This window comes from Gopherus evgoodei, chromosome 3 (assembly GCF_007399415.2).
Source record: "Gopherus evgoodei ecotype Sinaloan lineage chromosome 3, rGopEvg1_v1.p, whole genome shotgun sequence".
NCBI lineage: Eukaryota > Metazoa > Chordata > Testudines > Testudinidae > Gopherus > Gopherus evgoodei.
This window is the reverse complement of record NC_044324.1, coordinates 219,471,308-219,487,631: the sequence shown is the minus strand read 5'-3', so window position 1 is coordinate 219,487,631 and position 16,324 is coordinate 219,471,308. Positions and strand designations below refer to the sequence as shown.

The window sequence follows — 16,324 nt, the reverse complement described above, 5'->3', positions numbered from 1 at the left end:
GCCTGCTAAGGCTGCCTGGTCCTCTCCTGCCTCTTGCCAACTTATTCCAAGAAAACAGACAAATTATATCAGCAGTGAGGTTTGCATATTTGCATTCACACTTTGTACCTGCGGCACTGGTGGTGACTGCTGCCAGTAATAGATTGAGGTTTGGACCCATATAGCCAGAGAAGGAAAGAAGATTGATTCCCTAGGGAGAACAATGTTCTCTTGTTCCTCTCTTGGTAATAAGGTGGCAAATTACCAAGCTGTTATAGCTCGCTAACAGTTCCACCTGTGGGAAAAGAAAGCACTGTTTGTGCAGGATTTTCCAAATGACAAAAGAGATTGGGAAATGCAATCCTAATGGAGAGTCAAAATGTAGCAAAGCACTCTCTCAAGACTTCATTTGATGCTTCAGACTCTTCTGCTGGATCACTGACTCCTGCAGTTACTTAAAGAGACATGTTTGGCTTCATTCCTCTTCTCTGACTTGTCATACTGCAATTAAAGTGAAGGATCTCGTCTTCAGAGGAAATGGTCTTTCCTGTGAAAAGACAGATGAGTTGCCAGAAGCTGAAGAAGACAAGATCTTTGTGCTTCATTACTTCTACTAGGAGACTTTCTATTTTTTATTTCCATTATCAGAGACTGTATTATCCACAGTTATCTTCAGCTTATTTCTTATCAAATCAAAGACATCTACAACAGCACCAGCAGTCTACGTGTTTACAGAGTCAGCCTGAGAAAAGGTCTTCTAAATCGAGGCCTAACTGTAAGCAATCTGCTACCTTTCTGTCATCTTCGTCTCACACTTGATATGAAGATTGAGAGTCTAGAATCAATGACGACGACCCTTCCCCACCAGTGTTTGGAGACATGCTAGCCCATTTTATCATCAGATGCAGGCATATTACATCTGACAAATAGAGAGGGACTATGCCATTCAGTTCAGGAAACTACCCCTTTCAATTTCCCTTGCCCATCTCTTTTTAGAGAACCTTCTCACAAGGCTAGTCTACTTTTCAGACATACAGAAATTTCTTCTCGTGGGGGTTGTTAATGAGGTATGAGAGCACCTACAGGATCTGAGGTTTTATTCAAGATACTTTCTGGTGCTGAAAAATGATGGGGGGTAGGGTTCATTACATTTTAGATTTAAGAAACCTAAACAAGTATGTTCTGAAGTTTTGGTTTCATATGTTAACTCTGGCCTCCAGAATCCCTTTGCTTTCAATTATGGATTGGGTTTTTGACTCTTGATTTAAAGGACACATTTTCATTGACACAGTCATAGGAAGTACCTTCATTTTGTGGTGGTGGGACACCATTTCCAGTATAAAGGGCTGTTGTTTGACCTCTCTACATCACCAAGAGTTCTTACAAAGTGCTTCTCTGTCATGGAGGCTCAATTGAGAAAGCGAGGTATTTTTGTTTACCCTATTCTGATGATTGTCTGTTAAAGGCTATTTGTGATGGTTTATTAAGCCCTGTTGCTTTTTTTCAGAAATGGGATTTCTCCTGAATGGCAAAACTCCAACTCAGAACATTTTATTCATAGTATCAGAGGGGTAGCTGTGTTAGTCTGGATCTGTAAAAGCAGCAAAGAGTCCTGTGACACCTTATAAACTAACAGACGTTTTGGAGCATAAGCTTTCGTAGGTGAATACCCACTTCGTCAGATGCATGTACTGGAAATTTAATTTAATATAATTTCCACTGCATGCATCTGACGAAGTGGGTATTCACCCACAAAAGCTCATGCTCCAAAACATCTGTTAGTCTATAAGGTGCCACAGGACTCTTTGCTGATTTTATTCATAGGCTCCATATAGGACTTGGTAGCAGGGAAAGCCTTTTTACCAGAGAACAGATTTTCAAAAATAGCTCAATATGTTATATACATCCAAATATGTCAAAATAAGAAAATAACCTTCTTGGTGGGTCTTATGGCAGCTTCAACATATGTGACTCCGTTTGCAGAACTCACAGTGAGGCCAATGCAACTTTGACTGTCTCAGGTTTACAGACCAAATCTGAACAATCTCCAGATGTTAGTCAGCATGCCTCTAAACATTCTAGAATTATTGATGTGATAGTCAGAGAGCATGTTCAGGGGTGTCCAGTTCAATCCCCCTTCACTTTCAGTGAAGGTAACTTGAGATGTGTCAAACTGTGGTTGGGGTAGGGCAACATCTGAGTCATCCTATAGTTCAGGATCCTTGACTTTTCAGGAGAGAACTTAGCACATCAGTGTGTTCTCAATTTATTTAGGACTCTGTTCTCTCTTCCAGGTTATTTTCAGTACTGCTTATCAAACTACCCATAAGTGGCAATAGGCAGAGCCATTCAAAAAAAGAAATGAAGATTGATTACTTGTAACTGGAGTTCTTCAAGAGGGCTCTGCATGTTCACACTTCTCCTTTTTTTCTGAGTTGTTTTCGTTCTGTTCCTCTGGGTTGGTGAAAGGAACTGAGTTGGTAGAGGGCACTCCTCCTTATATAGTCTCACCTTCAGAACATTCGGTGGCACTAGGGAGTGGGCTAGGAGGGGACACACGAGCACTTTAATAGATACTGCTTGGAAAAGGTTCTCTTGTTAAGCACCACTAGGCTGCACAAAATCCAAAAGCATCTCGAAGAATTCCAGTTGCAGGTAACCTTCATTTTCCTTTAATGTAGTTTTTGTGGCTGTAGTACCATTTAAAATAGTAGAAACTCTGACATTACTGTTTATTATATGTGAACAGTCTTTTTCTGGCATGATACTTCTTTGTTTAATTTTATTTTTTCTCTTACAGTTTTCTAATAAACTGGTAGCTCAGATAGCCTGTGATGTTCTTCAGCTGCTAGTTTCTTATTGGGAAAAGCTTCAGAAGTATGAATCCTCTCTATCCAGGAAAATTACTGAAGTATGTCTTATCTCTTCAAATACTCATGTATGGGAATTGAAAATAACACATCTGATTTTCTGTGTTGATTGTTCATGGAATTGAAAAAGCTTCGAAGTTAAGAGAATGTCCAACTGATGCTATTTTTCACAGTTGAAAGAATTGTTGCTTACCATAAAGTTACAATCTTAGAACTCTAACTTTCTTTGCTTCCTTCTGCAATCATTATTAGGAGAGTTCTTTGCTATAGTTTGCTGGTGCCAGTGTGATTTTTTTCCAACTTGCTCTAATTTCTTTCTAGAATCTGCTAACAATGTGGAACTCTGTTTGATTCAGATGCTATATATAAAAATGGCTGCTAACCGCTCTTTATAGTCTTCATCCAAAGCCTATTGAAGGTCAATGGTTCAGGCCTTCTGTTTATTAAAGATACAAAATGTCTTTTTGTAATTTTGTTTGCCTGTGGGTTTGGTTTTTGTGCAGATTCTTGTGGCCACCATTGCATTTCTTTTGCCAAGTGCTGAATACTCCTCTGTAGAAACAGATAAAAAGGTATGTAGCATAAAACACAAACTCCGTCATTGTTTTTGCACATATTAAATGAAATTGTTTAGTCCTAAATCTTATTTTAAAATATTAAGCTAATATTTCAACATTTTTATGAATATGATGAGTATTGCTTATATATTCTTTTGCATGTTTCTGTTTAGTTGATAGTTTCTTTATTACTTTGCTTGTTGGATTGGTGCATGACACTACCAATGAAAACCTTACTAGAGCCAGTGTCTACTGTTCTGGAAGATCAACATTCCTCTGAAGCTCCCTTACTGGATTACATATATAGGGTGAGTATGAAGAATTATTTCAGTATGAACTGTTTTTTAACAAAGTTTTTAAAGGTGTAAAGATCACTGAGGCACAGAAGCGTTATGGAGGTATAACTGATGATTCCATCATTTGAATTACATTGAAGTTTTTCAGTTACTGTTTAAATCCATGGGTTAGTTATGAAAACAAATTAAAATTTCACCCCTAACATTTACGAGGTTGATTTGATTTTCTGGAAAGTTACAAGTAAGTCTGCTCAGTAGCTTTGGAGCTTAGAGGAGTTAAAATGGCTCCTTTTTGAAATATCAGGGCTGGTTTGTAGTGTTTGGGGGATCATGTAGATGTACAAATGATTATTTAAATGCTTCAATCATTGGGTGGATAAATAACTAAACAAAATAGCATGTATAGGTTAGTTAAAATAATTAAAAGGACAGCATATTCTGAGCATTGCTTGTCATGACTCTTTCGATTACATTATCAATACCAATTAAAAAAAAAAATGTCATTTGATGCCAAGATCTGAAATGTTACACACACACAAACTCTGGAGTGTAAAATTTTAAAGGTTGGCAGTTTTGAGAGAAAAAAGAAGGTGCCTTGGCCAACAGATCTTAAAACACTACAGAAGCAGAGTCCTGGCTCCCAAGGAGCTTAGGAGTCCTACCAGGGGACACACCAACAGTAACTCCCCACTTAACGTCCTCTCGCTTAACGTTGTTTCTATGTTATGTCTCTGCTCCGTTACAGAACATGCTCATTTAAAGTTGTGCAATGCTCCCCTATAATATCGTTTGGCCTTCTGCTTTGTCCACTACTGGCAGGCCCCTATTAGCTCCTCTACGCACCCCCCACTAGCGCCTCCCACCCGCTGGCAGACCCCGCAGATCAGCACCTTCCCTCTGCTCCCCCCATCTCCTGGCTGAAGCCATCAGCTGTCTTGTGGTGTTCAGGATGCTGGGAGGAGGAGCGAGGATGCAGCACACAGCCTTCCCCCTCCGTACCCTGCCTCCTGAATGCTGCAAACCAGCTGATTGCCGCAGGCTGGAGTCGGAGGAGGCTGCGCGCCGCATCCTCTCTCCTCCCCCTAGCCTTCTGAATGCCACAAACCAGCTGATCGCCGTGGACAGGAGGCAGGGGAGTGAGAGGGCAGGGCAAGGATGTGGCATGTGGAGTAAAGGGGGAGGAGGAGGGAGGAGAAGAGACAGGTTAAGGATGGGGTTTGCAGGAAGGGGTGGAGTGGATGGGCCGAGGGTTGAGTCCCCTGCCCTCGGCAAAGTCTGTGCCTGTGCTTGCAAGAACAGCAAGAGGTGCAGCCGGACAATCCATCCTCTTCCACTCTCTGACTCCACCACCTCAACCAAGTTTCAGGCTCAGCAGTGATGATTGTAGTATTAAATTTTTTTCTTTAAAATTAAAATTGTTTACAATGTATATAATATCTTTTATCTGGCAAAAAAAAATTCCCAGGAACTTAGCTAACCCCCACAATTTACATTAATTCTTATGGGGAAATTGGGTTTGCTTAACATAGTTTCGCTTAAAGTCACATTTTTCAGGAACATGACTGCAATATTAAGTGAAGAGTTACTGTTTTCTAATGGCATGACTAGTAAACGTCACAAAGAAGGGAGTTCCTGTCTTGAGGATCTTAGGAGATCCATGGCAATGTTATTACTTTCTTGCACATGTGTTTATCAGGACAGCTGGATCTGGATGAAAACTATATGCACCTCCTGCTGTCAGAGCTGTGACTGTTGAATGAGGTCCCCTTAGAGGAGCTCTGTAGAATAACACACTATAAATACTCAAGGCCAGCACTGAGGAGATAGCGACAAAGAGTCCTGTCTTTGTCACTTTTTACAGATGCAGACTAACACCGCTACCCCTCTGATACTGAGGAGATAGAAGTCTACAGTTGTGTAAAACCAGTTTCAGCTTTGTGGCCATTTCCCAGTGGACAAGCATCCATTCAAAATAAAGAGCAGTCTCCATGACTGCTCGTCCTAAGACACTTGTAGAACTTATTCACTTAATGCAAATGCCCATCATCATCAAATGAAGACAAGAAATATAATACAACTATATCTAATTAGCAAAATTTTCCATAAGTAAGTTAAACATGTTTTATGAAGCTTCAGTAAATCTTTCAAGTAATCAAAATAATCTAGTTTATAACTGATGTAATAGACTTTTGAATATGTGTGCATATGCCTAAGGAATGACATTCCAATTTATAACAATATACCACAATTGATCTTGTCCTAATTGTGAAATTGTGCTTAACAAGCATGAAGTCAGTCTTGCTTTAAAATATGCATAAATGCATTTTCCAAATATAAAAATAGCATGTTGATGCTGCTTTTATTTAAAATCAAGATCTGTGATGATAAATAGTTTTGTTTTCATGGCTAATGTAGTAGTTTACTGATAAAAAGATAATTTGATAAGAAAAAGCATTTTCTTTCATTCTTAAAGAATTGGTGAGAATTTAACAATAGACATTATTACTATATCAATAATATATCATATTTATTATTAATAATAATAATTTGCATTGTACTAGCCCAGAGGAGCCCCAGTCTTGGACCAGGGTCCCATTGTGCTACGTGGTGTATGAACACCCAAAAATGATGGTCCATGCCCCACAGAACTTATAATCTAAGTATAAGACAAGAGAGAACAGGTGGATTCAAGAGACAGATTGGGAGAGCACCAGGAAACAGAGACAATACTGGGCAGCATAATGGGCAGCATTCTCAGCACACCAGATGTATATGTGTTGTCAAGTTTTTAGTAGACATCACAGCAAAAGATAGGGTGACCAGACAGCAAATGTGAAAAATCAGGACGGAGTGTAGGGTAATAGGAGCGTATATAAGAAAAAGACACACAAATTGAGACTGTCCCTATCAAATCAGGACATCTCGTCACCCTAGCAAAGGAGAGTTTTATGGAGAGGTAATGCAAATGTTTATGAAGGGCAGCATGGGACAGAAACACAAAGATGCTTATCTGAAAATTTAGCAAGTGGGACAATAAAGGCTGGTGGCATTGTCATAGTGGAGGCAGGAGTTAACCTCTTGATAGTTTGAAAGGTGATAGGTAGGATAAGGATAAGCCATGAAGGACCTCAAAAGGGATGACAAGTAGGATAGTAACGGAGAAGCAAAAGCCAGTGGAGAGATGCAAAGAGAAGGGTGACTTAGTCAAAGCAATGAGCTGCGAAAATAATCTTTGCAGCAATTATTTGAATTGATGCAAGCAGGGAGGAATTTAATTTGTCAAGGCCAGAAGGCAGAATGTTGTAAATGGAGGTTGTTGAGCTAGTCAAGATACAAAATGAGGGCCTGGACTAGGGTTTCATTTTAGCAAAGTGATGTAGGAAGAAGCAGCAAGATTTAGGGTATGTCTACACAGCTGACATTAAAGCTCATGGCTGTGTAGTTGCAGCTCCAGTGCTGGGAGAGAGCTTTCCTAGTGCTGTAATAAAACCATCTCCGTGAGTGAAGAATGTTTCAGCACTGTAAGTGGCAGTGTAGACAAGGCCTTAGACATGTGCTACAATGTGTCAGAATGTAATAGCATAGTATCTCATCACGGTATGTCACTTGACTTGATTTTTTTTTTTGTACAATTTATTTCTAATACAAGTTTCATCTCTTTTCTTCTTACAGGTGTTGCATTGTTGTGTTTACGGTTCAAACACATATACGCAGCAAAGCCATTACATACTGAGCCTTGCAGATCTCTCATCTAATGACTATGATCCATTTTTGCCATTGGGAAATGTCAAGAATTCTGAGCCAGCACACTCCCATTCCACCCCAGATTTGGGAAATCTGCTCACTGTTGTTGAGGGTAAGTAACTCAAAAGAAAATAACTTGAAGACTGCTAGGATTTCAACATTAACAATCTGAGGATTTAATAACCTGCTAAGTGGCATTTCTTAGTTGAAAAACATGCTTACACAGGTAACACTGAATAATTCTACAGGTATTTTACAGGGAAAGCCATGTGGTTCAACGCATTCATAGTCTGGAGTTCACTTATGTTAGGTGTATTCACTATATTAGGAGAATACCAGTGAGGAACTAGAAAATTTCACGCACCTCTTGATGCTTACTAAAATGTGTCAAAGCTGGAATTTCTTTGTAGATAAGATAGCAGCCTTGATAAATTATGGCTGCAAATGTGTCAAAAGAAAACAAAGACATCTTCAGTATGACTCCAAATGATAAATGTTTACCTCAAGAGCCCTCTTTTTGAAGGGAAAACCATCAACTAGTTAACCACATAAGGAAGTTGATATACTGTTTTGAAAAGAGAGAGGACTGGGAACTCCTAACACATCTAAGCTAGAATGGCAAGAGAGTACATTTTTGTCCCAGTTAAGAAGTCTAATTGAAATTCTCATTTGGAGTTTAGGTGGATAATAGTATTGCGGTAAAGTATATAAAAAATGTTAATTGTGAGTATGCTTTCTATGTTAATTTTAGTTGTTTAGTGATGTATGACAGAGAAGATGACCTTATCTATTGATTCAAATTTAATCTGCAAAAAAATTCTGCAGTTAGATTGAATTCAAATTCTCAGATCAGAGTTTGTAGTAATAAAAACTGGGTTCTGATGCACAACAGTTTGAGGCTAGATTCAAGACAGCTCTATTTTTGCTGCTTGTCAGAGCATCATGAAAACTTCCCAAAGTCATTAATAGACTGCAGATATATGATATGGAATTCTTAGGATCTCGCAACCTCACAAGATCATTGTAAAAAGGCACAATTGGTAATCCAGTCAATGGAATTTACCGGTAATTCCTTGTGTAATAATAGAGTATTAATACTCACTGTCAGTGGTTCAACTACTAGGATGAACACAGGAAAAAAAAGTCACTTCTCCCATGTGCCTTTTCTGTGTGAGAAAGTCAAAGATATGATGGCATTGGACAATCACTTTTTCTTGTGGCTACATATACAGAATTAAAACTGACTGAATAAAATTAACTCCAAATCAAATCCTTTTGAGAACTGTGTGGCTAATCCACTGTTTACCATGTTTGTCGGAAGCTAAACAAGTGCAGCATCATCAGTGATCTGATGTTAATGGAATAATATGAAAACTCTCCAAACAGCAGTGGCTCTTCTCTTTTTACTAAAAATGACTTTAACTTTGTAAATATTGGTTTTAAGCAGAGTCTCAGTAGGAACGTTTGAGAGCAGAACTTGGACCTTATCTGATTTATTGAAAACCAAAACATGTCATCCATAGACGCTGGCAAGCTGAATAATATAAAATTCTAGTAAAGAACTATAAACATGCAGCATTTCTTGGGGATTGTTGCAAGGAATAACTCCTGTGATTGTAATACCTAAAATGACCAAATAAACATTTTGTAGATGAGAGAGAGAGAGAGAGTCATCTCTCTCACAATATTTTATAGTAAATTTTAGTTCTATATGTGTCACAACATTTGATTCAACCATTTAAAAAAAAATCAACTGCTACAAGGATGTATTAACTAAGGGAAAACATCTATTTATGTATTTTGGTCAATATCATTAATTCAAGCATTAGATTAAGAATAACTTCCAGAGTTCAATATTGTTCTAAAAACTTTACATAAATCATTTCACAGAAATATTTTTTACACAGGATTCAGAAACACAGATGCAGTATAAGGATGTGCAAAATAATACTAGACCAGGGATAGGCAACCTATGGCATGCGTGCCGAAGGTGGCACGCAAGCCGATTTTCAGTGGCACTTACACTGCCTGGATCCTGGCCACCCGTCCGGGGGACTCTGCATTTTATTTAAATTTTAAATGAAGCTTTTTAAACCTTTTGAAAACCTTATTTACTTTATATACAACAATAGTTGAGTTATATATTATAGACTTATAGAAAGAGACCTTCTAAAAACATTAAAATGTGTTACTGGCACGCAAAACCTTAAATCAGAGTGAATAAATGAAGACTCAGCACAGCACCTCTGAAAGGTTGCCGACCCCTGTGCTAGACTTTCTATGCCACTTTGAAATACAGTTCTTTCTGTGCTTCATACTGCAACAAATTTTCATCACTACAGCATGTTTTCTTTTTACTTCCCTTGTACCTGCATTTTTAGTTTAACAAAAAGGTTAGAGGCATTAAAACCAATTGCTCTGCACACACCTCTTGCTGAGTGGGTACATTTTGTGAAGAGCAGAAAGATAAAAATAGATGTGAGAGAGATTTGTCATTTTAGGTAGAACAAAATGTTTCTCATCTTGGATATGTTTGTGCCTTATACACTCTTCTATTTTACTGTCATGTTATTTTCAAACTGACGTTAAAAAGGAATTCTTCCTGCTTTTTAATTTTTTTTTTGTTATTTACATATGGCTTTTACCTATCACATTATTCATCACTCATTATAGCTTGCTACAACTTTACAATGGGTTTAATCAGGTCAGAGAAAAGAGGAAACACATTACAGTAACAGCTGCTATAGTAGCAACAAGCGTTTTAGAAGCAATACTGAGTGTGTATTTTTATTCAAAATATAATAATAGTGTAGGGAGAAAGCAGATCACTAATTTTGCAAGGTAACTATCCAGGATAATTAAAATAAGTTAAATACAAAAAGTTAATCGTTACAAGATCAATTAAAATTAGTAAAGCTTTCTGTTGTTTGTCTCTCCCACTTCTTTAGTATTCTCAGCATCCAACAATTTGGGAACCTGACAACTTGAAATCACTGTCACTATTCTTATATAAATGAAAACCTCAACATTAGGAATATTAAACATATTCATTCTAAAATCCAAAGTTTATGCAGTAAACGGGATTTTTTTTGTCCCTTTTGATTGGATCTTCTGGGGGCTTTTTTGTTGTTGTATAACCAGCAAGCGCTAGAGTAATGCCCACCCCCTTCAGCTTCTAACCATGTGTTTACCCAGTGCAGCATAATGACAGTGTACCTCACTGGGATCGAATACCTGTGTTCATACTCCTTGCCTGAGACTGAGAGGGGAGTTTATAGGTTCCAGAGCCTCTTTACCCTTTAACACTTTTTCTTGGAGGTGATAAGGGTTTTCTTCTCTTTGAGGGCAGACTGCATGAAACTACCCATACAACAATAGTCGTAACAAAAACAAGGTGTATTAAAAACAGCGAGAAACAGAATTGCAGCAAGAGAAATAGCTTGCTTAACATATCTAGATTTCTAATTCTCATAAACTAGGTAAGGCATTTTCAGCTTAGTTACAGCTTGTGAAAGCAGTCCTCTGTATCTAACCTTCGGTCCTTGTCTCAGCACGGCACTGCTCACTGTCGGTACCAAGATCCTTGATCTAGGGCAGGTATCTCCACTTTCCAAACCAGTTTTCTCCACCTCAGTCTCACACACAATAGGGTACCAGATTCATGGCTCATCTTGCAGGAAGTAGCCCACTGAGGAGAGGTTTAATATTGAAGGATAAAAGTTTAATGACCTAGCTCAGATGCCACTTTCACAGACCTGGTTGTATCTTGTTTTGGTCAGGGCCCTTGTTAAAAGCCCTTAGACAGTTTTTTTGTTCTTTTGTCATGAACTATGAATTATGGACAGAGGCCTGGACACTCTTTCACAGCCTGATTCAGCTGACTTTTACAGACACTTATATCCCGTTGCAGTGTTGGGATGAACTTGAAGCATGTCGGTGATTATGCCCCAATGAAAGAAATGCTGAATCCCTGAATAAAAACTTGGAGATAGTCATCTTTCTTTGTAGAGAATGAGGGAGTTAAATGTATTTTTTAATATCTTGTGGACCTCGGTATATCAGTGTGATAGTATCCTGTCTGAATGCAAGTTAAATAAAAGGATGCGGTAATAGGGGAAACTACAAGGAATAGCAAGGTTTCTTTGGGAAACTGTAGGGAAATAGGAAATAACCCCTGGCTTGGTGCCCACTGGGTTGGCAAAGTTTACTCTTCCGAAGCCAAACTTAGGATCAAAGGATATACTAAAACCTTAAAGATGCTGGCGCAGGCTGGAAAGGGAATGCAGGTTTGAGTGGGCTTTCAGCAGCAACTGGAGTTGTGTTCATGACACAGAGAGAGAGAGAGGGCTTGGCTACACTTGAGAGTTACAGCACTGGTGGTGGCTTTACAGCGCTGTAACTTACTCCCGTCCACACTGGCAAGGCACATACAGCGCTGTATCTCCCTGGCTACAGTGCTGCATGTACTCCACCTCGATGAGAGGAATGAAGAGAACAGCGCTGCTATTGCAGCGCAGGGGTTCCAGTGTAAACAGTGGTTAATCTTACTACGCTGTAACTGACCTCCGGAACCTTCCCATAATGCTTTTAAGTAAAGATAACACTCTTTGTTTTGTTGTGAACTCGGGGCTCCCGGAACTGCTTATCTAAAAAACAAACATAGCTCTTGTTTTGCAGTGAATGAGCAGAGGCAGAGGGATCCCTTTGGAATGTCCACAGCTAGTATTTGCTTGAGGAGAGAAGCAGCACGGCGGGCGGGCGGGAGGGTGGGGGGAGTCCGTTTCGGAGCAGCTGCTTATCTGGTCTGTGAGGAAAAAAACAAAGAAGGCTATTTGCATTTCGTGAATGAGAAAGGGGTGGGGGAAGGGATCGGAACTTGAAAAGCAGGGAGGTGACACAGTGTCAGCTCCAAAAATCCACTCTCTCTGTCTCCCCCAAGCTCTCTGTCACACTGCACCCCACCTCCCTCTTTTGAAAAGCATGTTGCAGCCACTTGAACGCTGGGCAGGGCCATCCTTAGCCATAAACAGAATAGGCAGCCACCTAGGGCACCACTAGGTCTGGGGGCACCGCTCTGCCGGGAGCCCGAACAGACGGGAAGGAGTAGAGCATGTAAGAGCAGGGCTGCTGGGTCCTAGAGAGAGATGAATGCAGCACAGTCTGAGAGGGGGGATTGGCTGCTGGGGTCTCTGGGAAGGGGTGGGGGAAGGAACTCACCTGTAGGGTGACCGGCTGTCCCAATTTTATAGGGACAGTTCTGATTTTTGGGTCTTTTTCTTATATAGGCTCCTATTCCCCCCTACCCCATCCCGATTTTTCACACTTGTTGTCTGGTCACCTTAGGTGGGGGTAATTGGTACCTATATAAGACAAAGCCCCAAATATCGGGACTGGCCCTATAAAATCAGGACATCTGGATCTGGTCACCCTAGCTGGGGAGCGCGTCTCTCCCCTGGGCTGCAGTGATCCATCTCATTCGGGGGTAGCTGCACAGGGCAGGATGAGCTGCTGTGGCTCCATGGGTGCCCCATCCCTGAGATCAGATGCTGTGCTAACTTCACCAGGGTCTGTTGGGCTGGCGGTGGTGCCCATTGGCGTGTGATCGGAGCTGAAGGTTTGCTGCTGCTGTTGCCACTCTGCACCCCAAGAGGTGGATTTTGGGTTCCTGCAGTTTTCCACCTATCTCCTCCTCTACTGTAGCTGTTGGACCAGCAGGCTGGGGGGGTGAGCCAAGCATGGAAGTGGTACTGCGTTGCCATTTAGATTGTCATTTAACAAATTTGTTCGCCAAAAATGCTTGCTAACAATCCTGAATTCAATTTCAATATTTAAAAAAAAAAACATCAGAAAAAACAGAAAATTAAGTTATTGACAATTTATTTGTGACAAGTTTGGCATGGGGAAGGGAGTGGGCCAGTTTTCATCAGAGAAACAAAAAATGTCAACTGACTTCCCTATAGCCTGTTACTGCTAAATAGAGCCCTCCAACAACTATAATATGCTTATCTCCTTACTAGTGTATAGAGCAGGGGTTGGCAACCTATAGCACATGTGCCAAAAGTGGCACGCGAGCTGATTTTTGATGGCATGCGGCGGTGGGCTGAGCGGCTCAGCCCGCCGCTGCTCTGGGGTTCCGGCTGCTGCCCCATTGCCACACGGGGTCCAGGCCGCCAGCCCCTCTCAGCACCCGCTGCTGGCCTGGGGACCCCCAAGGAACCCCAGGCTGGCAGAAGGCTGAGCAAGCTGGCAGCTGAGACCCCGGCTAAGCCATTCAGCCCGCTGTTGGCCTGGGGTTGCATTCACTCAGCTGGTAGCGGGCTGAGCAGGAATAAATTCAACGAAAAAGGAAAACGAGCAACTAATGACAAAGTGCAAGAACCTAGAGTAGTGGTCCCCAACCTTTGTCGTCTGGCGGGCACCAGATGAAGGACCATGGCAGTGGATGAGCATCCGCCGAAATGCCGCCAAAATTCGGTGGCATTTCAGCGGCAATGTCTCTGGATGCTGCTGCTTATTGGTGGCAAGTGGTGTCATCCAGAGGCATCGCCGCCGAAATGCCACCGAATTTTGGCGGCATTTCGGAGGATGCTCGTCCGCCAGCCAGTCCGCGGGTACACTGAGAGGCCCCTGTGGGCGCCATGGCACCTGCGGGCACCGCGTTGGGGATCCCTGACCTAGAGAGCCTCCTGATCACGTTTTGATTTAAATGGACTTGAACTGTACGAAGAATTGAGTACACTGTCATCAATGTTGCCACATGCAAAATCGATGGACATTGTACAGTTTACTCATATCAGCAAACTTGTTGACATATATCCTAATTTGTACATTGCCACTCGTATTCTCCTGACAATTCCTATAACAGTGGCATCAAGAGAATGGAGTTTCTCAAAACTAAAGCTCATTAAAAACTATCTCCACTCTATAAGGAGTCAGGAACACTTGCAGGAGCCGTACCAGGGTTTTTGGCGCCCTAGGTTGGGGTTCTTCTGCGCTTCTGGTCTTTGGGACACTTCGGCGGCGGGTCCCAGAGAAAGTGAAGGACCCGCCGCAGAATTGCCGCTGCCGACCCAGAGTGCGGAAGGACCCTCCACTGCCGAATTGCTGCTGAGGGCGGCAAAATGCCATCCTTCCAAATCCTGGTGCCCTAGGCGACCGCCCAGGTTGCCTAAATGGAAGCGCCAGCCCTGAACACTTGACTGGTCTTGCTATTCTTGCAATCAAACAAGACATCACTTTGTCTTTGTTATACGATGACATTATGACTGTTTTTTGCAGCAAAAAAGCCAGAAAGATTGCTTTTAATTAAAAACATATCCTTGTTTCAATACCTCTTCATAGAAATTTCCAATAAAATGTTGACAAATTAAAAAAATTATATTATTTGCATCATTCTGTCAAATAAGAATTTTTTCTATAGTGCTATTTCTTTAGTGCTAGTCCCCATCAGCATTACAATGTGCTTAATTAAGTTAAACTGGTTTTAATAACATGCATGTGGCAAGTTTTCCAATAGCGTATGCTTATGTTTGTGTTGCTAAGAGCAAGACAGGCACAGGGGCACCAGTTTAATAATCCCGCCTAGGGCACCATAAATCCTAAGGATGGCCCTGATGCTGGGTTAGCTGCCCATAATGCACCACTCCCAACACCGCTGCAAATGCTCTAAATGTGACCACACTGCAGCGCTGGTAGCTGTCAGTGTGGCCACACTGCAGCACTTTCCCTGCACAGCTGTACGAAGACAGCTGTAACTCCCAGTGCTGTACAGCTGCAAGTGTAGCCAAACCTAGAGAGAGCACGCTGCTGCAACAATGCAGACTGTCCCTCCCAGCCCAGAGATGGACGTAACTGGGCTGAATAAAACTTATTACCACTTGCAACGAAAGATCAGGGTTTAGGTAATGGGAAATATGCATATAGACCTTTATTGTTTTAACCTTTGATTCTGGTTGCTAAGTACCTTTGGCTGAAAGAATAAATAATGCTTTGTTCTGAAGAAGCTATTTCTGTGTCACTGCAAACTTATTTTGTCACAGTTTTCCAGAGGAAATGGGCTTACAGGTGCCAAACCCACATGCCAAGTTGGGCCTGTCAGGTTAACACATTTGGTAAGGGAGCTGTAGCCCAGAATCTAATCCAAGAATGATAGGATGATGTGGTTCCACCCAAAGTGATGTGCAGGAATCCAGGCTGGGCACCTGGGGGATGCACTGAAGAGGGACTGACAGGGGTCTAAACCACAGCTCTCCCTGAAACGGTGATGATTATGATCTAGATTATGAACTTGTTTGGACCATAAATTCATTCTGAAGAGTATGCAACGCAGCTAAGAAGTCATGAGCCAATGTCAAATAAGATGAAAGTAGGCTGTTGCAAGTGTTCTATGGCTGAGTTCGTTGCTCCGTGACCCCCTTCTGGCAACAAAAATCACTACAGAACCCCAGGAGGAGGGACTGAAGCCAGAGCCCACTGAGCCCACCACCTCGGGGGGGGGCGGGAGGGGTTGGGGCAAAGCCCACAGGCTTCAGCCTCAGGTGGGGGGTTGGGACCTGTAACCTGAGCCCCACCACTAAGGGCTGAAGCCCTTGGGCTTAGGCTCTGGGCAGTGGGGCTCAGGCTTCAGCTTCCACCCCAACAACACTAATGCCACCCCTGAAAACCCATTAAAATGGGTTCGGACTCACTTTGGGGTCCCAACCCACAGTTTGAGAACCACTGTACTATGATAGTCAAGATTCAATGAGGCTTTAGACTGGAGTAGCAGCAAAGAACATTTGAAAACAATCGTCTGTGTGTCGTGTGTCTGTCTTTGCAGATGGAAAGCACTGTATGCATGATAAGTATTGTTTATTAAGAGGCTTCTCAGTGCTTAGTC

At 41.6% G+C, this 16,324-nt stretch overlaps 1 protein-coding gene across 2 annotated transcripts in view; it reads left to right on the top strand.

Annotated features, from left to right (window-relative positions):
- Positions 1–16,324, top strand: part of RALGAPA2 (Ral GTPase activating protein catalytic alpha subunit 2) — a 317,151-nt gene that overhangs the window by 169,688 nt on the left and 131,139 nt on the right. For both annotated transcript variants that reach the window (XM_030558122.1, XM_030558121.1), the window contains 4 exons: positions 2,780–2,890; positions 3,353–3,421; positions 3,580–3,714; positions 7,375–7,558. In XM_030558122.1, coding sequence (XP_030413982.1) covers positions 2,780–2,890; positions 3,353–3,421; positions 3,580–3,714; positions 7,375–7,558 — 499 coding nt within the window. The remainder of the gene's footprint in view (positions 1–2,779; positions 2,891–3,352; positions 3,422–3,579; positions 3,715–7,374; positions 7,559–16,324) is intronic.